Raw genomic sequence first — 27,058 nt, forward strand, 5'->3', positions numbered from 1 at the left:
CCTAAATAGCCCTCCTGCCCCCATATTCATTGCTTTCCAATACCAAGTAGAAGTCGAGGAGGGGGCCTCAGTTCAGTAATCTGGGGCAGAGAGGTTTTCCATTTCCTCTCCCAGTGCAGGGGGCAGGACCCCTCTCTTTTCACTTATACCAAGTAACTTTATTGCATAGTCCACAGGTCAGCTGCAATATTTGTTCCTCTCCTCTAGGGCTGGAGGAAGTCCCATGGGTTGTGCAGATCTTAGAGAGACGAGGGCTAGACATATACAGAATAGGGACTTGTGCAGTGTGAAGCAGGGCTTTTGTTGAGCTGATCCACAGCTCCCGGGAATATAGAGTTGTTGCTTTTGAAAGAGGGAGTTGGTTACACATCAAACCTGATCTTTCTTCTGGATAAACCAGCCTGCTGTGCAGCCAACAGCAATTGTGCGGTCTTCCCAGATTTATGCAGCCCACAAGGTCACAGATACTTTTGGTTAGCTATATCTTGAGAGAAAAATGTTCCTCTGCCTCTCAGACAGATCTCTAAGTCAACTGTCAGTTTTGACAGGAGTGCTGAAATAAACTGAGAAATTAGGGGCAGTAATAATCACACTAAATGTGTAAGAAGCAGGGAATTTTAGTATCAAAATTCAATATTTTTACCAAGAGTAACCAGCCAAATTGTAATAATTGTGTGCCAAGCCCATTACCGTAATTTCAACGAATGTTTGAATTTTGATCTGAAACCTTTAACTCAGAATGTGTAATACGTGTGTGTGCGTGTGTGTACACACACATAAGCAGACATACATACATATAATTTAAGGGTGAGCTTAATATAACGCAAGAAAAGAAAGAAGAATTGGCCAGTCACAGAACTTAAAATTATGCTGCATAATGTACTCTGTATTTATCTTGGTTTGTTCCCATCCAGCTCTCCGAAGAAATGTAGACTAGAGAGATCTTTTAATCCATCACTTCATTCTTTTTGCAACATCCAAATATGCAAACTCAATTTCTCGATCAGCAGGACAAGTATTTGTGAATTCATCTCTCGCATAAGCACTGTTCAAATATCTCCAGATCCCAGTCATTTCAGGTGGAAACTCAAAATTCCTATATTTTTTTGCCACAACCTTAAAAAAATAAAAAATAAAAGAGACTGCTAGAGGCATGAGCTGTGTAAACAAAGTGCACACAATGCTTGTAATCAATAGGTTTCTTCCATTCTTCTGTCTTAGCAATCCATTTTTGACGTTTTAAATTTTGAAAAAAGACAAAGAGGAGAAAGATATCAGATGTGGGGGAGGTGGGCTGGTTAGTTAGAGAGGGACTGTCAAGTAGTTTAAGCTCAAAATGTAGGTTTTGGGATGAAAAGATTTTACAAAACCAAATAACTGAGAGTTTCAGTGCTACTTAAGGACTTCAGTTGCCCATTTCCCATACATTTCTACCTGCATACCCAAATTCCACAGGTGGATTTGAAAAGCCCACCGAATATGAAGAGAAATCTTTTAATAGATGTTTGGTTGATATTTTAAAGCAAACATCTTATTTGGAACATACACAACTTGTGACACATTCCAGTTTTAATTAATACTTACTTCACATACTGAAACTTGAGATAAAAGATATTAGGGGAATATACCCTACCAGAGGTGATCTAAAAACCAAAATGGAAGCCAAATTTTTGAATAAAACATGCACTTGCGTACTCACAAATGACGTGTCAACTGTACCTTCTCCCTTACTGAAAAACTTTGCCTAGTCAGGTAAAAGCGCAACTCCTGCACCTCTGGGTCCTGCTAACTGACATAGCAGTCAACCTGCATGGTCTTAGGCACTGACAGAAAAGAGCACTACAGAGAGAGTTCATTGCCTGTGAGAAGTACCGAAAAACTCTCACGTCAAATTTCAGCCCCAAATTTATGAGGGAATAATGAAGGAGTGAAAAATGTTCTGAATCAGTCCATATATGGCAATTGGGTGGGTACAGTCCCCCTGAGGGAAGCGAGCTGACTTAGGAAGGCATGTAAGGCTAAAATGTCATTATGTGTGTGAGAGTTTGGGGAATCTGTCTGTTTTATGGATTTCATTTTGTTTTATGAAGGGGTGAGTAAGCGACTGGGGAGACTTGAAGGATCAGCAATGGTTCTGGGCCTAGGGCCATTGGACCTCAGGGTTCCACAGCCCAAGAAGAGATACTAGGCACATACTCTGTACCCTAGGAGAGGCTGGATGCTGCTCCGGCCCAGTAGACTAGGAAGCAGTTGGGATCCAGCAGTGGAGTCCAATAAAGCAGCCCGGGCCTGAATGCACAAAAGGCATTAGTCAGGGGTGAGGGCAGAGGAGGACCTCCCTCATAACTTTTAGCCCAATGGTTAGGATACTCACTTGGGATGAGGGAGACCCCTCACCTCAGGGGGAAAAGTGATTTGAACAGGGATCTGCTACCTCTCAGGAGAGTGCTCTAACCATTGGGCTATGAAATATTGTGATGTAGGGTGTCCCTCAATCTCGCCTACTGAAGCTGTTGCACAGTGGATAAATAATGAAACTCTCACTGGACCAGGGGGTGCAGATCCTAGGTCTCCCACATCCTCAGTAAGTCTGCTAACCACCAGGCTATGCTCATGCTCATGCTTGTACTCTCGAGTGAGCGAGAGAGCACATGTACTTTTTCAGGTCCCACAGGTGAGTTAAACAACCAAACACATGTCTTCCCCTGGTTTATGAATCACTCTGGGGCATAGGCAGAAACTAGGCATCCAGATGCCCACAGGGAGGCAACAGCATGCATGCTTAGAGACAGAAACATAGATTTATAGATATTAAGGTCAGAAGGGACCATTATGATCATCTAGTTTGACCTCCTGCACAATGCAGGCCACAGAATCTCACCCACCCACTCCTGCAATAAACCTCTCACCTATGTCTGAGCTATTGAAGTCCTCAAATTATGGTTTAAAAACTTCAAGGTGCAGAGAATCCTCCAGCAAGTGACCTGTGCCCCATGCTACAGAGGAAGGTGAAAAACCCCCAGGGCCTCTTCCAATCTGCCCTGGAGGAAAATTCCTTCCTGACCCCAAATATGGCGATCAGCTGAACCCTGAGCATATGGGCAAGATTCACCAACCAGATACCCAGGAAAGAATTCTCTGTAGTAACTCAGCTCTCACCCCATCTAACATCCCATCACAGGCCATTGGGCCTATTTACCATGAAACATAGGTGCCTAAGGAACTTTTACCGCAAAAACCTAGGCGTCAAGCAAGTTTAGGCACTTACAGGGTTTCAGCGTGACTTTTATGATGACACAGTGGTCCCGAAACTGGAACTAAGACACACAAAATAAGGACTTAGGCTCCTAACTCCTTTTGTGCATCCAGGCCCTTGTGTCCAACCACAAGGAGAATCTCAGCGATGGTCATAACAATGTGACTGTAGCCAAGGCAGTAATGCTATCTTGGAATCCATAAGCCTCCACAGCTGCCTAATGTGAGAGGCTGCAGAGCGTCTATCTGCTAGCAGCAGTACTCTTAGCTAAATTATTTATTTTTAGCTAGGCCATCTAACAAGTGTGGAATCCAGACATTAGGAATTACATTGTCAGATAAAAAAAGGAACTAGGTCATTATGCTGTTGTTTGGGTACCCCCAAAGGATGTTAGACATGCTAGGCTAAATTTTACTCTGACTCCATTCTCACCCTGGGTTGAGACAGCATTTGTGAGTCTGTTTCAGTAAAGGTGTGTCAATTTTTGTGTCATTTTTAAATGCACTTGTGCATCAGTGTTGCCAGTCTTTGCACATCATGAAAGAGAAAATCCAAACCTTAATGATGTGGAGCTTGGGTAAGAGGTTGCAGTCTGCTAAGGTGAGCTCATCTCCATCCAGGAATTTTCTGCTGGAAACAGTGATGTCTTCAGTGCTATAGGCATCAATTTCATCAGGCAAGGGGGTATTTAAATAGTTATCCAGCCTCCTTAGAGCCTTAAGTAAGGATTTTTCCAAATCTACATTCAGAAAAATAGACATTAGAGAAAAGTGAACTGAGTTCTCTCTAAAAGTAGAAGAATCCCAGGAGATCAGATATTTCCAAACACTAAGCCCACTCACACTGAGGTTCTCCCATGCCAACCCCAGTGCAAAGGAAAAACTCTGTCATATTCCAAAAGCTGCCCCTTGTCCTAATTCAAATCCCTCCTGAGAACTACCTGTGCTATGATGGTTATAAAACATTTCCATCTGACATCAGTTAGCTGCGATCTCTGTTTTTTTTCTAATCTGTTCAGTTTATTATTACCCCATTCTCTGAAACCATCCATACTGTTTATCTGTTTCCGCCATCAATTGAATCCTATCCGAAATGTAGGCCTAGTCCAGACCATAAAAGGTTTGCCAGTATAGCTATACTGGTATAGTCAATAGTCACACTGACAAACCATCCTACTGTAGATGCAGCTCCTGCTGGCATGACAGAAGAGTGCTTTTGCTGGTATAGTTCACACTGGTCCTCAAGCAAAATAAGCTGTATCAATAAAAGCACTTTTATGCTGGTTTAACTGTATCTACACTAGGGATTTTGCTGGGATAGAAATGTCATTAAAAATCACCTCCCCCATAACCAGTAATACTCTAGAGGCAAATGTTTTAAGTGTGTACCTGTCCATAGAGCTCTCTGGGATATAATGTTTGTTAAGTATAGCTGCCGTATCTATACCATCTCTGTCACAATGGGGCTCTGATCCTTTACTGGGCTTGCTAAATGCTAATGTAATAAGGGAATAACAAAAGTGCTAGTGAGGTCAATTGGTACAGAATTGCCAAAATCAGGTTTGGTGTAGCTAAACTTAATGGATTTACATTAAAGATGAATTTGGTTCTGTGATTCCTGCTGATGTTTATTTACCTTTACCCCCATTTAAAAAGGTGTATTTATAAAAAAAAAAAAAAAAAAAAAACCCCAACACACCCTTCAAACCCCCTGAAACATACTTTAACATAAAAGTACATCACTTCAAAGGATTAGATTAGTGCAATTTAAAAAACAAAGTTTGCCCTTTTCTTTCTTAGAGTGGTGGATGGGGGTGGAGAATGTCTGTCTGCAAATCAAACAAAAACTGTTCTCTTTTTACTTTCTTTAGAAGAATGGTAAAGCCAATTGAGTTGAAATGGTTTACAAAATATCCTTCTTGACACGTTTATGCCAAATTTCAGCATTAAGGGTAGGGCTGATTGAGAATATTCAATCAAAACAGTTTTTGACAGAAAATTGGGTTTGCAACTAACAATTTTCTTTTGTGAAAAGTGTTTTCTTTCTGTGAAAAAGTTTGATTTTTCATCCAAAAACCAAACACCTGAAAATCTAAATATTTCAGCCAAAACCAAAGATTTTGATTTGGAAATGCTGCCATGGTGCCTCATGAGAGCTGTAATTTAGGGTATGTCTACACTGCAATTAAAAACCCATGGCTGACCCATGCCAGCTGACTCAGGTTTGTGGGACTGGGGCTAATGAGCTGTTTAATTGCTGTGTGCATGTTTGGGCTTGGGCTGCAGCTCTCAGACCCTTCAGCTCGGGCTCCAACTGGAGCCCAAATGTCTACATCACAATTAAACAACTCCTTCGCCTGAGCCCCACGAGCCCAAATCAGCTGGCATGGACCAGTCATGGCATGGGTTTTTAATTGCAGTGCCGACATACCTTTAGTTGACTCATGTCTCCATTCTCCTCTATGAGCCGGGCTACCCAGGCAGACTACATCTCCAATAACAGAATATGGGCAAGAGTTCCCCTTAATTCCCTTCTCTCTCACAGAGGGAAGACCACAGTGCATCAAGGGAAATGTAGTTTGACCAGGGAGCCCACCCTCTAGAGGAGCAAGGGGTCATGAAGCACCTGAAATACAAATCTTATGAAGCACTAGGGCAGCATTTCCAAAAACTGTACTCTTTCAGTTTTTGTCCCAATTATTTTGGTATTTGAATTTTTGCTAAAGATCACAATTTTCCTGTCGGGGGGAAAAAAAATACTTTTCAACCAGCTCTAAAGAAGGGTGAAAATTCCCTAAGTGCAGACAGACAGGTGCAAGTACAAAGCATTCCACACCACTCAAGCCCCCATGTCAGCATACTGGGACATTAAGGATAGAGATGGTTATACTGGAAGGTGTTAATGGCTGACATCAAGTGGATCTTTGACCCACAGACATTTACAGGCCTAGATAAAGCTAATGGGGTATGCTAAGCACCTTTATTTCAGGCAGAGCAACTAAGCCCCTTTATGCAGTTATACAGCTGAAAACAACAGAAGCCACAGTCCAAGGCAATGGGACACATGGTAAGGCCTGATCAGAAGCTAAGACTTGTGCTTTTAAGGGTTCTATGATTTCAAATGCAGGGTCTTGGGGATTGGCTGTAGCTGTGTGTATGTCAGAGGCAGAAATGCCTGAAGAAAGCTAGGGGACAGTGAGAAAAGCAGTTGTGAGCTTGGCCCTGAAAAGGAGCAAAACCAGAACCCATTGGGGCACATAACTGACTAGAGAGACAGACTTGGAAACTGTGAGCAAGGAAACTGCCTGATGTTGGTTGTTTCTATTGTGTTCGAGGAAACAGGACTCTGTACATTCTTTGTAAATAAACAGAATTGCACCAAAGAAATGCCTGCTTTGTATCACCCATTTTTCCTCCTAACAGAAACAATCCAGCAAGGCCCTGAATATTGGAGAACAGCTCAGAGCAACAGAGAGATGGTAGTGGGCACCTTCACACTGTGTGTGCCCCGGATAATGGGTGGTGGGCTCCTCACCACCTGGCAGAAGAAGGGAGGTGTTGAAGGAAGGTTCAGCCATTGGACCCTTGCTTATACGAATGCAGTAGCTGGATAAACAGGAGCTATGAATTATGGATGTGGCAGTGTAGCCCCTCAGCAATGCTGGTAGGCTGAGAAAGGTGAATTCCAATCCTTGCTTGGTTTCCTACTTAAAGCTTATTGATTTCAGTTTTGTAAAGGGAGAGGGGAGGGGATTTCACCCACAGTGAATGTCGATGGCTGGTCCAGAGACTGAGGAATTTCTGTCAAATTCTCATCTATCTCTAGGCCAGGAAACATGATGACCATTTGTAGAATTATGTACCATAATTCCATTATCTTGGAAAAAAAATTAATTATTTGATTTAAAAAACTGCACTGGAATGAAAATTCCCACATTTTGGAGCTAATCAAATTGTTTCACAGAAATCCTAGAAAAGTCATTACTACACAAAAAGTACTATTCCAAATTAATTCTCTTAGCTATTTCAATTTCACTGTCAAAAAAATTAGACTATATTATACTTATGTATAACAAGGAGTCCGGTGGCATCTTAAAGACTAACAGATTTATTTGAGCATAAGCTTTCGTGGGTAAAAACCCCACTTCTTCAGATGCATGGAGTGAAAATTACAGATGTAGACATAAATATACTGGTACACGAAGAGAAGAGCACTCTTACAGCAGGATTATCTGGCTATTTGGACTCTCTCCTCAGACCCTCTGCTTCGAGACACCACCGACTTTCTGAGGAAACTACAATGCATTGGTGATCTTCCTGAAAACACCATCCTGGCCACCATGGATGTAGAAGCTCTTTATACCAATATTCCACATGAGGATGGACTACAAGCTGTCAGGAACAGTATCCCTGATGAGGCCATGGCACACCTGGTGGATGAGCTTTGTGACTTTGTCCTCACCCACAACCATTTCAGATTTGGGGATGACTTATACCTTCAAGTCAGTGGCACTGCTATGGGTACCCGCATGGCTCCACAGTATGCCAACATTTTTATGGCTGACTTAGAACAACGCTTCCTCAGCTCTCATCCCCTAGCGCTCCTCCTCTATTTGCGCTACATTGATGACATCTTCATCATATGGATGCACAGGAAGGAAGCCCTTGAAGAATTCCATCTGGATTTCAACAGTTTTCACCCCACCATCCACCTCAGCCTGGACCAGTCCACACAAGAGATCCACTTCCTGGACACTACAGTGCAAATAAGTGATGGTCACATAAACACCACCCTATACCGGAAACCTACTGACCGCTATACTTACCTACATGCCTCCAGCTTCCATCCAGGACACATCACACGATCCATTGTCTACAGCCAAGCCCTAAGATACAACCGATTTGCTCCAATCCCTCAGCCAGAGACAAACACCTACAAGATCTTTATCAAGCATTCTTACAACTACAATACCCACCTGGGGAAGTGAGGAAACAGATTGATAGAGCAAGACGGGTACCCAGAAATCGCCTACTACAGGACAGGCCTAACAAGGAAAATAACAGAACACCACTGGCCATCACGTACAGCCCCCAGCTAAAACCTCTGCAGCACATTATCCACGATCTACAACCTATCCTGGAAAATGATCCCTCACTCTCCCAGATCTTGGGAGACAGGCCAGTCCTTGCTTACAGACAGCCCCCCAACCTGAAGCAAATGCTCACCAGCAACTACACACCACACCACAGAAACACTAACCCAGGAACCAATCCCTGTAGCAAACCTCGTTGCCTACTCTGTCCCCATATCTACTCTGGCGACACCATCAGAGGACCAAACCACATCAGCCACACCATCAGAGGCTCATTCACCTGGAAGTCTACTAATGTTATATATGCCATCATGTGCCAGCAATGCCCCTCTGCCATGTACATTGGCCAAACCGGAGAGTCCCTACGTAAAAGAATAAATGGACACAAATCGGACATCAGGAATGGTAACATACAAAAGCCAGTAGGAGAACACTTCAATCTTTCTGGACATTCTGTAACAGATTTGAAAGTAGCTATACTTGAACAAAAAAACTTCAGAAACAGACTTCAAAGAGAAACAGCAGAACTAAAATTCATTTGCAAATTTAACACCATGAATTTGGGCTTGAATAGGGACTGGGAGTGGCTGGCTCATTACAAAAGCAGCTTTGCCTCTCCTGGAATTGACACTTCCTCATCTATTATTGAGAGTGGATTATATCCACCCTGATTGAATTGGCCCTGTCAACACTGGCTCTCCACTTGTGAGGTAACTCCCTTCTCTTCATGTGCCAGTATATTTATGTCTGCATCTGTAACTTTCACTCCATGCATCTGAAGAAGTGGGGTTTTTACCCACAAAAGCTTATGCTCAAATAAATCTGTTAGTCTTTAAGGTACCACTGGACTCCTTGTTGTTTTTGTGGATACAGACTAACACAGCTACCCCCTGATACTTGATACTTATATATACTTACTTAGTATGTTCATTTCATTAAATTTATACCCCTTCTTTTAAAGTTGAAGAAAAAAGCATTTGCTTTTTTGTATTCCATTCATAGGTCTGATCCTGCAAATTCTTAGGCACATGCCTAGCTTTTTGGACATGTGTAGTTTTATTTAAGTCAGTGGAACTACTCACCTTCAGCAAGTTAAGCATTTGCACGATCAGGGCCTTAAATACTATTCAGCCAAGCCATTGCGGTATGGTGAAGTTTGTTGACAAAAACAACAAGCTACTAATTCTTCCTTTCACCATAGTGCATATGTGTTGGCCTTTCTCTTGAACAGATTACCCTCCTCAGGATCTGCAGCTTTCCAAAGCTTTCATGTCCTGGAAAGCCATAGATAGCTTTTGCTTAGAATGAGTCCTTAGTGCAAATACAGATAGGTTTTGTTACTCTAGATTGAAAGTTCGTGCAAAACTTTATGCTGTAATTATGTAACTTCAACTCATTCAAGTTATCAACGATAATGATGTAGAGATTGCAGGTTCTTACTTTCATTAGCATCTTTTCTTGTGTTCTTTATGAAAGCAGAGAATTTTGCAAACACATCATTTCCTGCAGAATTAGATTCGGGGTGCTTTGGCCCAAGTTTGGGGTACCTGAGGAATTAAAAATACAAGGATGTCAAATAACTAGCAGGTTCTTTTCTGACATTCAGCTACTCCTGTATTACATGAACAGCAGTTTATTCCACCCCATTGCGAACAAAGTATGGCTAAGTATTTTTCATAGGAAACATTCCTAAAATGGAAACCACTTAGACCATACAAAATATATACTGTGTCAAATGTTTTTCAATTACTCCTAGTATCCAGAAGTTTAATTCTATTTCTTGCCATAATTACTCATCACTTTCATCATTTTACAACTTGAAGAAAATGAGGGAAATCTCAAAGCACAAATATAGAGAAATAGTAGGTTACTATAATGGTATGGAGGTCCTTGCATGAGCCCTCTGCACTAGAGTGAATTTTACTCTTTGAGAATTACTGTAGTGACATCATCAGTATTCCCAATTTCAAGAGGTCAAAAATGGTGAGTCAGACCCTCAAAAAGCATGAGATTTTTATTTTTTTTTAAAGATAATATTGTGGTGTTTTAGGTCAGAATCTTGATTTTTGAACTCCCCCTTGCTCTTTGCAAGGGTATGTGCATGTGACAATTAGCATTGCCCACTCTCCCACATGTACTGGAGATGGTGATTTTGGCCCCTGCTGCAGAAGCTCTCACCTCCACATCTGTCCATCTCCTGCCCAACAATTAATCCTGTCACCCAATCTTCCATCAGTTCTGTCCCCACCCAACCCCCCTCAATTCAGCCCCCCTCAGTTCAGTCCCCCAATCCCCATCATCAGCCCATCAGTTCAGTCCTCATTGACCCCCACTACACTCAGTTCGCTCTCCCAGCATTTACCACATCTGCTCAGAACCTACCATCAATACACCCACACACACAATCAGCGCTCCCCCTACACACACACACTTCAACCCCCCCTGCAGCCACCAGGCAGTATTTCAGCCCTACCAGCCTTACCTCTGCTCCTCTTAAGGTTCTTCTCCTTCCCCATGCCTAAGGTGGGCTGCAGTGGGGTCCCCTCTCCTATTTCCCAATCTGGCAGCAGGAGCCAGGCTTAATTTTACTTACAAATTGCATCTCTCACTATCAATTCGCGAGAGTTGGCATGTCTGTATCATAACAAACTTGCGGGATATAATCAGTTGATTAGTGCCATAAAGGACAGCTCCTATTGACTTAAATCGGCACTGGAGTCTTTTAATTGATTTCAATAGGTGTTGGCTCAGACCCTTTATTAACTCTAGGGAGTTGCTATTTTTGCCATCTCTTTGAAAAGGAAATTTTGATACTGAAATTGCAGACAGTTATTGCACGTTACACAAAGCAAATTAGTAGTTAATCTCCATTGCATGGATGATGAAACTTAATAATTTCTGATAACTTGCCCTTAACTAACAGCACATGCAGAGAGCCAGATCCTTGGCTGGTGTAAACCAACATAGCTCCATTGAAATCAATGGACCTGTGCTAATTAACAGCAGCTGAGGATTTGGCCCAGAGGAAATACTGCTGGAAGAGCAAATTTAAATAGAGATTTTTTAACACTGAAAATGTTTCTTTAATTTACAATAATTGAATCAAAACCTGTGAGGTGCTGAACACTGTCAATTCCCATTTACTTCAGTCATTGGGAGTCTAGCAATCAGCATCTAACACTCATGAGCTCACAGGAACAACACCATTATGCTAGGTCTCACTACTGCTTCCATCGGAGTCAACCGCAGCGCTCATTGAGTTCAATTGCAGCAGAATCAGTATTTCTAAATCTAATATATTTCATACATATTTTTTAAGGCAAGAAAGTAACCAAGGACCTGATCCTGCTGTCACTGAAACCAGTGGGAAATTTGTCAGGGAGTGCAGTGAAGGCACTTTGAAGGACTAAAAGCAAAACATGACACGCAAGAGCACAGTACCTTGGTGGTGGTAATTTTTCCTCTAGGAACTCCTCGATCTTATTGACATCAGTTTTCACTTCACCATCAAAAGTCATAAAGGGAGGGTTTGTTCCTGGGGCTAGATTCTGTAAGTCTGCAGGTTTTCTAAAAGGGTACAAACACCTGGGGTAAGTAGCTATGTGAGAGACATGCAGTAGTAGCAGTAGTAATCTGTTCCACTTTTGCAATAGTATACTGGTATTATTTAAAGCAAATAAAATAGTTTAAATTATCCTTGCAATTACTGAGTAGCCTTGGACAAACCACTTCCCCTTTTCTATCTCAGCTTACCTCTCTGTAAAGGTAAGACATAATCTCCTGCCTCATAGAGATGTTGTGAGCATTCATTAGTATTAATTAATTAATATCTGTTCCATGCATTGACCATATAGAACCTGAGTCTCCTCTCACTTACACCTATTTTACACCATGTTAACCCCATCAATTTCAGTGGAATTATTACTGTTTTACATCAGTTTAAATCAGATAATAATCAGGCCTATAAAGAGCTATGAAAATACCAATTAGCTGTATAAATAAGGTCTGTCAGTTTGCATGTGTATTTCAAAGTTACCACAAGCAATAAATTCTTTAAAAGTATCATTTTGGTAATTTTCTTCTGAAAATGAAAATATATACTGTAATCTTACCTTTTCAAGTCTACAGTTGTTACATTAAATATAACACCTTTTAGCCACAGAATCATAAAGAGACGCTGAGAAAATGGGCAATTTCCAATGCTTTCCCCATCACTACCAGCCTACAATGAAAAACAATAAAATATGCTTTTAGCAAAACTATTTTTATAATGGCAAAGTCAGTCAGCTGTCTGCTGTTTAAAGGATATGGACAAAATTGAGATCTGGTGAAAGCAGGTGCAACTCACTGTAATCATTTATAATGAAATAGTTTTATACAATGTTTCTTTATATACTCCTCCAAACACTTGTAATGTCTCCTTAGAAATGGATGTTCTAAAATGGTTTGTTTAGTGTATAACTAATGTTTTTATAAACTAGTGAACAAAATTCAAATCATAGCATTACTTGAAAAGAAAGATTCCATATTAACATAAATCTCTCTAAATAATTATATGTATTCTTAACATGTTTATACCAGTTATGACTTCTGGAAACACCAGTCCAAAAAGATGTAGCAAAATATATTACGTCATAAATTGAGATGTAGTGCCAAGAGCAGTTAGGAGGCTAAATCAGATAATTCTCTTGTGCGTCCTGTGCTTGCAATGCTCATCACAACAGTCAGAGTAGTGCAGGCGCCATGCTTCTGTCAGAGACGGTGGACAGCGAGAAGGGTCGTGCAGGTCCATGGGATTTTTCTTTTTTTAAAACGGCATGAAAATTGTGGGATAGAAATGACAGTATGGGAGGGAGAAAGTTGCATGCTGCGAAGTTGACCATTTGCTCCCAGTCAGCTCTGTGTGATCTGTTTCTGCCTCACCATGCGTTGCAAAGACTTCCCAAAGATAGAGTACTGGATGGTGGCAAGTTGCACCTGCTCATGGTGCACTGCACTGTGAATCAACACAAGCGCTCCTGGTGAGTATGAGCAGTGCCGATGAAAGAAGCAAAGTATGTAGGTGCACAAGCAATATACTAACTGTGGTGGCTTTATTCCAATGTAATTTGTGGTGGCAAAAGTTTGTAGTGTAGTTATGCCCTCTGTCTTTCCTTATACCCGTGTACCCCTTTCAGGAGTCTGATTTGTCTTGTGCGTCCTCAAGTTTCACTTCACTTAAAAACTACTTGCTTTCAACAATCAGACATAAAAATACAAAAGTGTCACAGCCCACTATTATTGAAAACCTGTTTACTTTCTCATTTTACCATATACTGTACTTATAAAATAAATCAATTGGAATATATTGTACTTACATTTCAGAGTATATAAACAAGTTATTGTCTGTATGAAATTCTAGTTTGTACAGACTTTGCTAGTGCTTTTTATGTAACCTGTTGTAAAACTAGGCAAATATCTAGATGAGCTGATGTACCCCCTAGAAGACCTCTCCGTACCCCTGGTTAAGAACCACTGCTTTATACAGCTTTGGCCTTTGATCTTCAGATTCAGGAAACAAATAATCTTCAGGGCCCAGCTTCAAAAGGCTAGTTTTTTGCATAACTAGAGCAGGTTACATTTGTATTTACCTCCTGCTAGAGATTCCCTCTTAACTCTGTCATTCTTGTCTGGCCCACTGTTCAGCATAGTTCTTTGAAGCTTATAACACTTTCCAAGGTTTACACTGGACACATCTCCTCCCTAGAAAAGTTATGTACAATCTCACAATAATACATAAACTTTGCATTTTTAATACAATAGACTCCATGCCTGTCACATGAGGGTTTTACAAAAACAAGATAGGAGTTACTGGCACACCTAACTTCTTGACTTCATTATGCTCCATTGCTAGGATGCATCAACAGTAATAAAGGCTATGATTATCAAGCTGATAAACACCACCATAATATCACAGAGAATTTTGTTTGGAAACATTAGTTAAATCAGATATAAATATTGTAGTACAAAGTTATACATCAGCCTAAGCTCTTGTTTTCAAGTTCTGGCTGAAGAAGGGTGCTATTGTATAACAGAGCTGGGGACGCCTATCTGCCCACCCAGGCTGCTTTTAATTTCACCAGCTCAAGTGAGCAGTCTGCCACGACTTACCAAAGTAAGGACAAAACACAGGCGTCAGCTTCCTCATTTCCCCAGGGGTGCTTGACCCCTCTCTGAACCCAGGCCCTACCTCCACTCCACCCCTTCCCCCAAGGCCCCACCTTGCCTCGCCTCTTTCCACCCCATTCCATCCCCTCCCCTGAGTGCCCTGCCCTCACTCCTTCCCCTCCCCACCTCACCTCCTGCATGCCACTGAACAGCTGATCCGTCCTGGGCAGGAGGTGCTGGGAGGGAGAGGGAGGAGCTGTTTGGCAGGGCTACCGGTAGGTGGAGCACCCACGGAGTCGGCGCCTAAGGGACAAAACACTATTTTCTATAAAAAACTGATGGGACCAGCCCTGAAAACAGGGATATGCCTGTCTTTAGGGACACATGTTTACCCTATTTATTTATAAAAAAACAGATAGTACAGAGGGAGGTGTGAGAATGGTGAACAAGTCAGTTAATTTTTATTTTATTTGGGGATGGTGGGACACCACACCTGTCCCCGCTACTAAATAATGATCAATGGTGGCATTTCAAAATGAAATGAAAATGAAAATGGAATTCTAGAGTTTTACGAATAGTGCGGAAAAGTAAGGTACAAAGGCTTTTAAACTCATCAAAAGCAGATGTATATTTACGACAAAGGAATTTGATTTATACAGAATAAAAAATAATTAAAAATAATCTCAAATGATAGTAAATTGTTGCACCTTGAGGAAACAAGGGGCATCTCCCCTGAAAAGCAAAACATATATCCATTCTTTCCAAACAAACTGACATTCACACTGTATTCACTAGGGCTTTGATAGCAAAAGAAATCCCCTTGAAGCCCTTGAGGAATTCCACCATGATTTCAACAATTTCCATCCCACCATCAACCTCAGCCTGGTCCAGTCCACACAAGAGATCCACTTCCTGGACACTACAGTGCTAATAAACAATGGTCACATAAACACCACCCTATACCGGAAACCTACTGACCGCTATTCCTACCTGCATGCCTCCAGCTTTCACCCTGACCACACCACACGATCCATCGTCTACAGCCAAGCTCTGCGATACAACCGCATTTGCTCCAACCCCTCAGACAGAGACAAACACCTACAAGATCTCTGTCAAGCTTTCTTACAACTACAATACCCACCTGCGGAAGTAAAGAAACAGATTGATAGGGCCAGAAGAGTTCCCAGAAGTTACCTACTACAGGACAGGCCTAACAAAGAAAATAACAGAACGCCACTAGCCGTCACCTTCAGCCCCCAACTAAAACCCCTCCAATGCATTATTAAGGATCTACAACCTATCCTAAAGGATGACCCAACACTCTCACAAATCTTGGGAGACAGGCCAGTCCTTGCCTACAGACAGCCCCGCAACCTGAAGCAAATACTCACCAACAACCACATACCACACAACAGAACCACTAACCCAGGAACTTATCCTTGCAACAAAGCCCGTTGCCAATTGTGCCCACATATCTATTCAGGGGACACCATCACAGGGCCTAATAACATCAGCCACACTATCAGAGGCTCGTTCACCTGCACATCCACCAATGTGATTTATGCCATCATGTGCCAGCAATGCCCCTCTGCCATGTACATTGGTCAAACTGGACAGTCTCTACGTAAAAGAATAAATGGACACAAATCAGATGTCAAGAATTATAACATTCATAAACCAGTCGGAGAACACTTCAATCTCTCTGGTCACGCAATCACAGACATGAAGGTCGCTATCTTAAAACAAAAAAACTTCAAATCCAGACTCCAGCGAGAAACTGCTGAATTGGAATTCATTTGCAAATTGGATACTATTAATTTAGGCTTAAATAGAGACTGGGAGTGGCTAAGTCAGCAAGGTAGCCTATTTCCTCTTGTTTTTTCCTACCTCCCCCCCCCAGATGTTCTGGTTTAACTTGGATTTAAACTTGGAGAGTGGTCAGTTTGGACGAGCTATTACCAGCAGGAGAGTGAGTCTGTGTGTGTATGGGGGTGGTTTTTGGAGGGGGGTGAGGGAGTGAGAGAACCTGGATTTGTGCAGGAAATGGCCTAACTTCATTATCATGCACATTGTGTAAAGAGTTGTCACTTTGGATGGGCTATCACCAGCAGGAGAGTGAATTTGTGTGGGGGGGTGGAGGGTGAGAAAACCTGGATTTGTGCTGGAAATGGCCTAACCTGACAATTACTTTAGATAAGCTATTACCAGCAGGACAGTGGGGTGGGAGGAGGTATTGTTTCATATTCTCTGTGTATATATAAAGTCTGCTGCAGTTTCCACGGTATACATCTGATGAAGTGAGCTGTAGCTCACGAAAGCTCATGCTCAAATAAATTGGTTAGTCTCTAAGGTGCCACAAGTACTCCTTTTCTTTTTGTGAATACAGACTAACACGGCTGTTACTCTGAAATATGTTCCCTCAGCTTCAGCAGCAAAAGTTAGAGGGACCCAAGCTTCTAACTTTTATGTCAAGGGAAATTGGTACAGGATCATGAAAAGAAGTTCATTCTATTGTGACTGTTGATCACTTAACGTTCTGTAAACAGTCACAATAGAATGAACTTCTTTTCATGATCCTGTACCAATTTCCCTTGACATAAAAGTTAGAAGCTTGGGTCCCTCTAACTTTTGCTGCTGAAGCTGAGGGAACATATTTCAGAGTAACAGCCGTGTTAGTCTGTATTCGCAAAAAGAAAAGGAGTACTTGTGGCACCTTAGAGACTAACCAATTTATTTGAGCATGAGCTTTCGTGAGCTTTCGTGAGCTACAGCTACCCCTTATGAAGTGAGCTGTAGCTCACGAAAGCTCATGCTCAAATAAATTGGTTAGTCTCTAAGGTGCCACAAGTACTCCTTTTCTTTTTGAGGGAACATAGACAGCCAGGCTGTCAATTTGTTTTGTCTCCCATCACCGTGGTAACAGTAAATTTCAGGGACTCAGAAGAGCAGCTTCCATCCTGCTCTTCTGTGTAACTTTCCATAAGGTGGAGTCAGGGATCCAGATGAAGACAGACACGTTACCATGACAAATGCAGAAGCGAAGTAGACAATGAGTCCATCAATTTGTTATTATACTGGAATGACAAATAGTCTACCAACAACCTAGTTACCTGTTTGCTTAGGAATCGGCAGCTTTTGGAACTGCTACAGAAGCACCAGGATGGCTTATTTATAAGTGCAATGTTTTAATGATTGAGAAAGTTTTATGTTCTGGGGGCATCAGCTTGATTTAGGGGAATAATACTGGTTTTCCCATTTGTCCATTTTGCAATAGATTATGAATACAATAACGAATAGCTGACCTCTTTCCTTTTTCTCCTATATATCTATCAAGTTGCTGGTAACCACCAGTGAGAGATGAACTTAAAATAATGGGGAAATGGCTAAAATGAATGACAAAACATTGCCAAAGAATTATACAACAAGCTTGAAATGTCTTGGAAATAATGTAAATATTTCTTTTCAATAATTTTAGGGCCCAGTCCTGTATGCTGTTGGGCTTTTTGTTTCCCACTGAAGTCCAACAGTTTGTAGGTTTTGTCCCTTTCCATATTGTGCAAGATGAACACCAGGGTGTATTAGCAGCATGATATTAGTCCATATATTTTCAGAAACCAACTATAAATTTTCTAGTGAATGTAGCTTACTGTGTTTGTCCAGTGGTGCTGCCTCCTGTGGTTACAAAAAAAGCATTTTGATTTAAAACCAAAAATAAATTAAATTGTTTCCCAGTGCCTCTCCATTTCCTTTTGGGATACAAGTTTTATAACAAGTTAAAAAGCTCCCAAGCTAAAAAGTTCTGTGGGAGTTCCTTGGCAAAACACTGGCATCACATCAATGCACTCCTCCTGACCCAAAAGCTTGGGCATACAGGCTGTGCAACAGGGGTGTCATTTGCTATGGGGCAGAGGGGGCAGTTGCCTTATGCCCCCAGACTTTGATTTTGCCCCTCCCACTAACTTTTCATAGCTCACTGCCAGCTGGTGATGTGGTATCTCCCTCAGGTCTCTGGGGGCCACTGTGGGGCAGGCTGGGCCAGGGCTCCTTATCAGTGCATTGTCAGCACCATTCTCTCTCCCCACTGGCTGGACAGGATGCAGTGGTGGTGCCCTGGGCTTGAGCTCAGCATGGAGCAGGTCAGGCCCCAATCTCTGTCCTGTGCCAGCCATCGGTGACACACATACACCTCAGCCCATCTTCCTCTCAATGTCCGGAATAGGACCAGGATGCCACCTTCCTGTCCCACCCCCCTCCAAGATGGGACCAGCCCATTAATACCCCAAGAGCAGCCATGAAGTGAGAATGCTGACCAAACTTTCCCCGTCTCTCCTAATTTTTTCTGAAACGATGGCCCTGTAATGTAACATGTCCTGAAGGTCCACAGACTCTGGCTATGCAAGCCCAAGACAGGGAAGTGAGCTCTAGAGCTGAGGACCCCAAACTGAGAATATTCTGCCAACAGCCATCTCCTGCCTACACTGGGGAACTACTCACTAGATGTTCCAACTGATCTCATCTACTGCAAGGAGAGAGGCAGTCTCTCATGTAGTCATACCCAAACCATTGTCTCTTCCTATTACTGGGGAGGACTGCCATGTAGACAGCACCATATTTAAAGGCCTGAAAGACTGGGAGCCGCACGGAGCCCCAACTTCATGGAACGGGGAGCAGACCAGCTGTCATGGGCCTTCAGGGGCTCTGCATCAGCCACCTCTGATACAATTATGGATGCCAGTAGCTTGCCTCCAATTTTGCAGGGTCAGCCTCTAACAACAGCAAAGTCGGAGGCAGGAGACAGCAAATCTTGAAAGCCATCAGCAGCACAAGAAGCTACTGACCTACAGCTACGGCAAGAGGTGGAACACAGGAACTGAGGCAGATGGCCCTAGGTTGTCTAAGTTCTTTCCTGTCATTTTAACAGTCTATGAATATGATGCAGACTTAACATCCTTTGAAACCTGAACTTCATTTTTTGTGCTTCAATGTTCTATTTGAGGATGGCAGTAAAGTGTTAATGGAAAACCTTGTGAAGATTCCACTTCCATTTTCCTACTGTAGTGGGGAAGCTACCCCACTCCTAGGGGAAAAGATTGCTTGGGGAGGCAGCCACAGCCGGATAGAAGGGCTAAGGGAGGAGCTGGGTCAGTCTCACTCCAGCCTTGGATTGAGAAGGACCTAGCGGCCTGGGAGCACAGGGTACCTGAAGCACAGCACTGCTGGGGAAGGGCAAGAGGAGCTGGGGAACTCCAGCCTGGCAACTCCCTAGGCTGAGGCCTTGTTAAAGGCCTAAGGAGGTACTGGGGCTGCAAAGGTGCAGCCTGGGGATAGGCAGAGGCAGCTGGTCCAACCCCCTTGCCAATGATGAGTGGCCATTACAGACTGCAGTCTGCCCCAGGGAAAAGGAGCTAGATGATGACTAGCAGTAGCCACTGAGGTAAGAGGGGCATAGGGGGAGGGGGTTCCCCTGGGCGGGGAGACCCAGAGCATGGGGGCACTCCTGTGGGGCAGCACCCCAAGGCAAGGGGCACTGGAGTCCAGGAGAGACACAGGGGCGTGAGGCAGGAGAGACACTGGCCAGCAGGAGGCGCTTCGAGGCTGAGGAGCTAATTCCCAAGGCAACCAGCAGGAGGCGCCATGCCAGTGAGTGCTCAATCTGCTACACCTACATGTATTGGGAAATATTATGCTGTACTCTCACAATAGGTTCCTAGGGAGCTTAGAAAAACCTATGATAGATACCTGAAATCTCCAAGATGCCATAGCAACTGATGACTTCTTATTATAAGGGTAGGATGGAGATGATCAAGCAGAAACCTTGATTTTGAATCTTTTTTCATCTTTAGTGTAAAGGTGCTGTGTTGGAGTGTCTGCCCCAGACTGGCTTGTAAGGTGTTAATGGAGCCCTAGAGAGGATACGCAGAAAGCAGCTAATAGGAGAGGGGCAGTGAGGACGAGTCAATGGGGGTTGGGCAGACCCATATAAGAAGGGCTGCAGGGCAGAGCAGCTTCAGTAGCTGCCTGGAGCTTGAGGAGGGAAAATCAGGACCCTAGCAGGAGGCAGGAGTGCCAGCACCTGGTCAGAGGAGTGCTACAAGCAGGGACGGGGGAAGCTAGAGAGAGCTCTTGCTAAGACTGGCAGGTTGAAGCCCTGAGGTAAGGGTGAAGAATGTGCTGGGGGTCGTGGGGAAGTGGCCCAAGGAAATGAATTGAGGCAGGGGCTGGGCTGAGGGACTGTGGAAGGGGGGAGCACAGAGTGCACCACAGCCAGTGGGTTGTGTCCTGAAGAGGACACCATGATCCTTGGAGTGACGTGTGACCTGGAGCAGACATGACTGTGGCAAGACATCAGCAGAAGAGGGCGCACTGGCGAGCAGAGCTAATCCCCAGGACAGCCAACAGGAAGCGCAGCAGTGGTGAGTGAAACCTGTTACCAGTGCATTTCTATGTTATAAGCAGAAAACTCAACAGAAGATACCATCCAAACATATAATTTCTAATAATGACAAAATCATAATCTTCAGATTGTAAATATGAATTTTAAATTCTTTCTTCAGCTAAACTTTGCCAATATACCTTCTAATATATACCAATCTTTAGACACTGGAACAAATTAGTACAAATATCATTACATTCAAAGTACAACAAAAACGTTCACATTTTAGTGAATCAGAGATGCCAGGCAGGCCTGATTCTCCACTGCCTTGCACCTTACATAGTCATACACACCAGTGCAAAGAGCGTGAAAAATGCAACCAAATCAAATATCACTAGCTTTCCCTCAGTGGCCTGAATTTGTTGTCTTCAGCATTCCCTGTTCCTATCCACCCTGACATGAGACTCAAGGATATGTCTACACTGGAGGTGTAATTTCCAGTTTAGGAAGACGTACATGTGCTAGCTTTGATTGAGCAAATATGCTAAAAATAGAAGTGTAGCCATGGCAGCGCAAGCAGCCAGAGGGGCTAGCCACCCAAACGTGAGCACATCTGAGACCCTAAGTATGTATTCAGGTCACTAGCCCCTTCTGCCATTAGTGCCTCTGTGGGTCCCCTTTTATTTTTTAGCATGCTAGCTTGATCAGAGTTAGTTTGGTTATGACTGCCTGAGCTGGTAATTACACCCCTAGCCCCAGTGCAGGCATACCCACAGAACCGCAAACACCTGGGACCCCTGTGTAACAATGCAGAATGCTACCACTAGAGATTGTACCCCCGTCTTCAAAGAAGAGTGAGACACAAATGAAGACCCCTGGCATAGGGGATCTGAGTGGCAATGCAGAGAAATAAAATTCTGGTATAGTGCCCTGCTAAAGATGTTAGTATGGCACACCAGCTCATGTGCCTCACTTTCTCCTCATTTCATTTTCAATCAGCTTAATTCACAGTACCAGTGTCAGCCTATAAACCCCTGCCAAGGCTCTGTACAGTCCAGACTCCAACCCTCTGACAATAAAGTTGTTAAAATGGGCCCCTGCCGTCAAATTTCAATCTATGTGCAATATTGGTTCCAGGGCAGCTTGCCCTGAATCTGGTAGCAGGAACTTTTGTACACATGCATCCTCATTCTAGCTTGCCACAGTGCTAGGACACACACACACACAGCTTCCAGAGCAACCAAAGCACAGAAAGATTACATGTCATCACCCTCACTAAAATTCTAATGCAATGTTGTCTAAACTGCCCCTAAAGACAAAAATCCCATCATACATAATATCACAGCTAACAGAATTGTACATCTTAGTACACTGTACAGTATCTTATTCTAACATGTTTTTGGTATATCTGCACAGCCTAATAGTGTTTACAAGGTCACTTTCACAAGTTAGAAACAGAATGGGTTAACAAATACCACAGTAAAATAAAACCTCCATCATTCATTTAATCAGTCCATCAGATATTTTGGCTATTAAGGAAATCCTTAATTATGACACTAAGGTTTAGTAAATAGAGGATTAAAATTGTCAGGGGTAAAATAATTATGTGATAATCACAAATTGTATAACTCCTAGAGCTGAGATTTTAAGAAAAGCACCAAATATCAGACCTATAATAAAATGAAATCAAGAGACCTGCCAATGCATCATGCTCCTCAACTCACCTTGTAAAATGGTATATCCTACATTCACCTCTGTGCAGGTCTACGCAAGGCCCATGCGTCACCTAAGCCCTATTTTGAGGGCCTAAGTGGTATATATTCATCTGCAGGCCCTCTGCAAAGGACTGAATTCATCCACAGTGCCTGTACACTTCTTATTAACCATGTTTTTAAAAAATATGTATGTCTCCCTGTGGCTTAAGCAATCCAGCTTTGACTGAACCATGCCATCCTGATGTGAGGAAGGATTTTTCTGTATAGTAAGTGCTGCTTCTTTTGGAAGGTAAGACTCTTTCCCTGTGTTCCACTGCAGGAACCTGATGCAGTGGTAAGAGAACCAAGTATGGCCCACTTGCCTGACTCACTAATGCTGTGAGACACGTAGTGTAGCTATGGAATTTTGCAGCCTGCAAGTAGAAATCCCTGTAATTTTCTCTGCAGTGCTGATCAGTGCTCTACTACTGCAAGCTCTGCTTGGTGTGTGTACAGAACTTCATTTTACTTTCTCACTGTCCTCTAAAGGACTGAATGGGTTTCCCCATTTTGCTATCACTGTGACTTAGAGCTGATTAGGAAAGGGCGAAAAATTGCTAACATTTTCTTTCTTTCTTTTTTTTTTTTTGGTGTGCATAGAAAATAGTTCATAGAAATTTTCCAAGCAGCTATAATTTTAATATCCATGTAAATACAGATAGAATGCCAGGTGGTATTGCAAGTTGCCTTCTACCTGTGAATCACTGTGATTGATGTAACACAAGCCCAATATCTTTGTTTTGTCCATGAGGGTGAGCTAATTCATCAGGCTAAGTCAAAAGCTGTTTTTTGTGTTGTTCTGCTACTTAAATAAATGATTCCAGCTACTATCCTGAACGAATGGCATTCACGTTTTAATTATGATGGGTCACGGGGTAAGTATGTCTTTCCTAGTCATGTCAGGGCTTAATGAGTTCATTAATCAAACATTTATGAAGGCTGTGTCTGCAGACAAGGAAAATATTAAAGCCTACATAAAAGCTTTCATTAAGTCCCCTTTTATGCAATGATCTGTATACTGTGACAGTGTCATTTGACTATTGCTATTTGTAATCACAAGCCATTGCTTAATGGGATTATTAATTTATGCTCTACTATTTTCATCAATTTTTTACTGTTCTTCTCTCCCATTGTTTGCTTTGTGTATGGGACCAGCACAAAGGTCCAAAGTGGAGGGAAATGTTCCATGCACCATTCTTTCCTCTTCTATTTAAGCTTACAGGGCTGGGTGTAATCCTGTTTTAAACTTTCAACATGCTAACAAAGGGGCTTCTACTAGGCAGTGTGGCCTACTGAATAGGACACTGGAGGGGGTCTCAGGAAACTTCAGTTCAAGTCCTGGCTCTGACATGGGTTTGCTAGGTGAGCTAGGGCAAGTCATGTCCATCCCAGTGCCTCAGTTTCCCCATCTGTAAAACGGAGATTTTCATAGTGCACTTCTTTGTGAAGGATTTGAGATCTGCAGATGAAAAGTTTTATATAAGAGTTAAGTAGTAGTATTTTTTATTGTGTTACATTTTATATATGGTTATGATCTAATAGTTAAGGCTCCATGTATTCTGCAGTTGCATGACCACAGAAATTGCTGCAACTAAAGTTCCATAATAGCTGCTATCAGAACCACTCGATGTTCAGTCACTCATAACTTCCTGAAACTTTCACATATTGAGCTAAAATTTTCCATGCCTCTAGCAAATGCCTGAGGGTGAAATTTTGTATTTCCTGTGTTTTTTGGTTTGAAGTTTGAACTAGGGCTGTCAAACAATTTTTAAAAATCACAATTAATCCCTAAATTAAAAAAATCAGGATTAGTCGCAGTTTTAACGGCACTGTTAAACACTAATAGAATATTAATTTAAATTTATTATAAACATTTTGGATGTTCTTCTATATTTTCAAATATATTGATTTCAATTACAACACAGAATACAAAGTGTACAGTGCTCACTTTATATTATTTTTATTACAAATATTTGCACTGTAAAAAGATTTTTAAAAATCTACAAGTTGAAGCATGAAAGGGCATATGAATGTTTAGCATCCCTGGCACGTAAATACCTTGCAACGCCAGCTACAAAAGTGCCATGCAAATACTTGTTCTCACTGTCAGGTGACATTGTAAATAAGAGGCAGGTAGCATTATCTCCCATTGATATAAACAAATTTGTTTGTCTTAACAATCAGCTGAAGAAGTAGGATTGAGTGGACTTGTACGCTCTAAACTTTTTTACATTGTTTTGTTTTTGAGTGCAGTTATGCGAAAAAAATTCTACACTTGTAGGTTGCACTTTCACAATAAAGAGATTGCATTACAGTATTTGTATGAGGTGAACTGAAAAATATTATTTCTTTTATCATTTTGCAGTGCAAATATTTGTAATAAAAATAATATAAAGTGAGCTGTGTACATTTTGTATTCTGTGTTGTAATTGAAATCAATGTATTGGAAAATGTAAAAAAAAAAAAAAAAACCCACAAATATTTATAATTTAAATTGGCATTCTATTGCTTAATCGTGCAATTCAAACTGTGATTAACTGCAACTATTTTTAAAAAAGCTAGTTAATCTGTTTTGCTTTAATTGCTTGAGTTAACTGCAATTAATTGACATCCCTAGTTTGACCAAAAATGGTTTGGCTTTTGAGTGTGGGGGAAATTTTTTCCCCCTATTCTCAAATAGTTCTTAATAGGATTAAAGTAAGGAGGAACACCAGGCAGCACAACTTCCCTTCCTTCACTGAAGAGCACAGGGGCCCTTCCCCTTCCTCCCTCTGGGATGAGGGAGTTTAGTTCTCTCGCCTCCCACTAGCAGTGGCTGATTAAATGAGGCTGCAGGAGGAAAAAGAATCTGAAGTGGGAGCAGGAAGAGCTGGTGCCTGGCTGGGGAGTTCATCCAGGAGGTGGAGCAGAACTATCACCTGATGGGAGAAAAAGAACTGTCCAAGTTGGGAGTGCCCGAGCTGGATCTGTCCCCATGCTTCTTAGCTCAGACACTGACTGACTGCAATTTTTCTGGAAGTGCTTTGTTTTAAACTCCAACTGTTAAACAACTTTTTATGTAATCTTCCTTACTGATACCAAAGTGACAATACTCTTTTTCATATAGGGCTTCTATAAATGCTTCCATACTTTCTCCAGTTCTTAGCACCCTTTGGTAAAAGCATGACCATCTATGTGTTACGTTCCTTTTGAAAAGAAATTCTCTTCAAACTTCTTAACAATGATATCCCAGTTAGTCTTATCTCCTTATCACCACCAAAGGTAAATGACTAACAGATGATCTTCTGCTTCACTTGTTGCATAAGGGCACATTTTCACTAGCAATATTAAAGCACTGCCGTGGCAACGCTTTAACGTGGCTTGTGTGGTCGCGGCAGAGCGCTGGACGAGAGCTCTCCCAGTGATCTAAAAAAACCCACCTCCACGAGGGGAGTAGCTACCAGCATTGGGAGCGCGGCTCCCAGCGCTGGTGAACTGCCTACACTCGCACTTTACAGCACTGAAACTTGCAGCGCTCAGAGGTGTTTTTTTCACACCCCTGAGCGAGAAAGTTGCAGGTTGTAAAGTGCCAGTGCAGACAAGCCCTAAGTTAACACAATGGCCAATACTTTGCTGCTCTCTGCGTTTAATCTTCTTTGTGGTTCTGGTGAAGTGTCCCATTCATTAGGCCTGTCTGTTGGCTTCTCATCATGAGTCTTTTGAAAGGCTGAAAGTATTTTCTGGTCCTTACTCATGCTGGTTCAAACTGAATTGGTTTCTGACAATGTCACTTTTTCTGTGATTCTTTACTTTTGTAATGTAACTTTGTCCTAATTCTGAGCAAAGACTTTTATTAGAATAAGAAACAGTACTATCCCTAAAGATATGTTGTTCGCTTCACTATACAGTTTCTGCTTAGAGTCTTTCCCAGCCCCTTCCTGCCTAGCTTAGTGTTACAGAGATAAAGAAACATTAATGATAATTATCAGAGAAAGAAAGAAATAATTCAATCACAATCTGTACTATTACACCTGGCACAAAAATTCTCTTTTTGCTCTGGTAAGAGTCCTATATGCACTTGAGTTATATTATGAGCTCCTAGACTGCTAGGAGATTTTACAATAACTGGTAATTTACACTACCATCTGTCTAAATAAATATATATTGTGATGAGGCAAGGCCAGATGGCTATAGAAAAGTAGTGGGAGATAGATATATTAGCTCTAGGCTAAACAAATCCCAATAAGACCAGGATAAGTTAAATGGCAGCAGCTTCAGGCCAATTAAGAACTTTCCAGAAGGCAGGGAGAATGTTAGGTTGATTAGGACACCTGAAGCCAATCAGGGGCTGGCTGAAACTAGTTAAAAGCCTCCCAGGAGCTGTGGGAGGAAGTTGTGCTGTTGGAGAGACTGAGCAGTACACACCATATCAGGCACAAGGAAGGAGGTCCTTACGT

At 42.2% G+C, this 27,058-nt stretch overlaps 1 protein-coding gene across 1 annotated transcript in view; it reads right to left on the minus strand.

Annotated features, from left to right (window-relative positions):
* Positions 1–954: 954 nt before the first annotated feature.
* Positions 955–27,058, minus strand: part of CLIC6 (chloride intracellular channel 6) — a 48,363-nt gene continuing 22,259 nt past the window's right edge. Inside the window, exons 2-6 of the mRNA XM_077807250.1 lie at positions 12,461–12,570; positions 11,790–11,915; positions 9,789–9,895; positions 3,814–3,995; positions 955–1,116 (exon numbers count right to left, since the gene is read on the minus strand). Coding sequence (XP_077663376.1) covers positions 955–1,116; positions 3,814–3,995; positions 9,789–9,895; positions 11,790–11,915; positions 12,461–12,570 — 687 coding nt within the window. The remainder of the gene's footprint in view (positions 1,117–3,813; positions 3,996–9,788; positions 9,896–11,789; positions 11,916–12,460; positions 12,571–27,058) is intronic.

This window comes from Eretmochelys imbricata, chromosome 1 (genome assembly GCF_965152235.1).
Source record: "Eretmochelys imbricata isolate rEreImb1 chromosome 1, rEreImb1.hap1, whole genome shotgun sequence".
Taxonomy (NCBI): domain Eukaryota; kingdom Metazoa; phylum Chordata; order Testudines; family Cheloniidae; genus Eretmochelys; species Eretmochelys imbricata.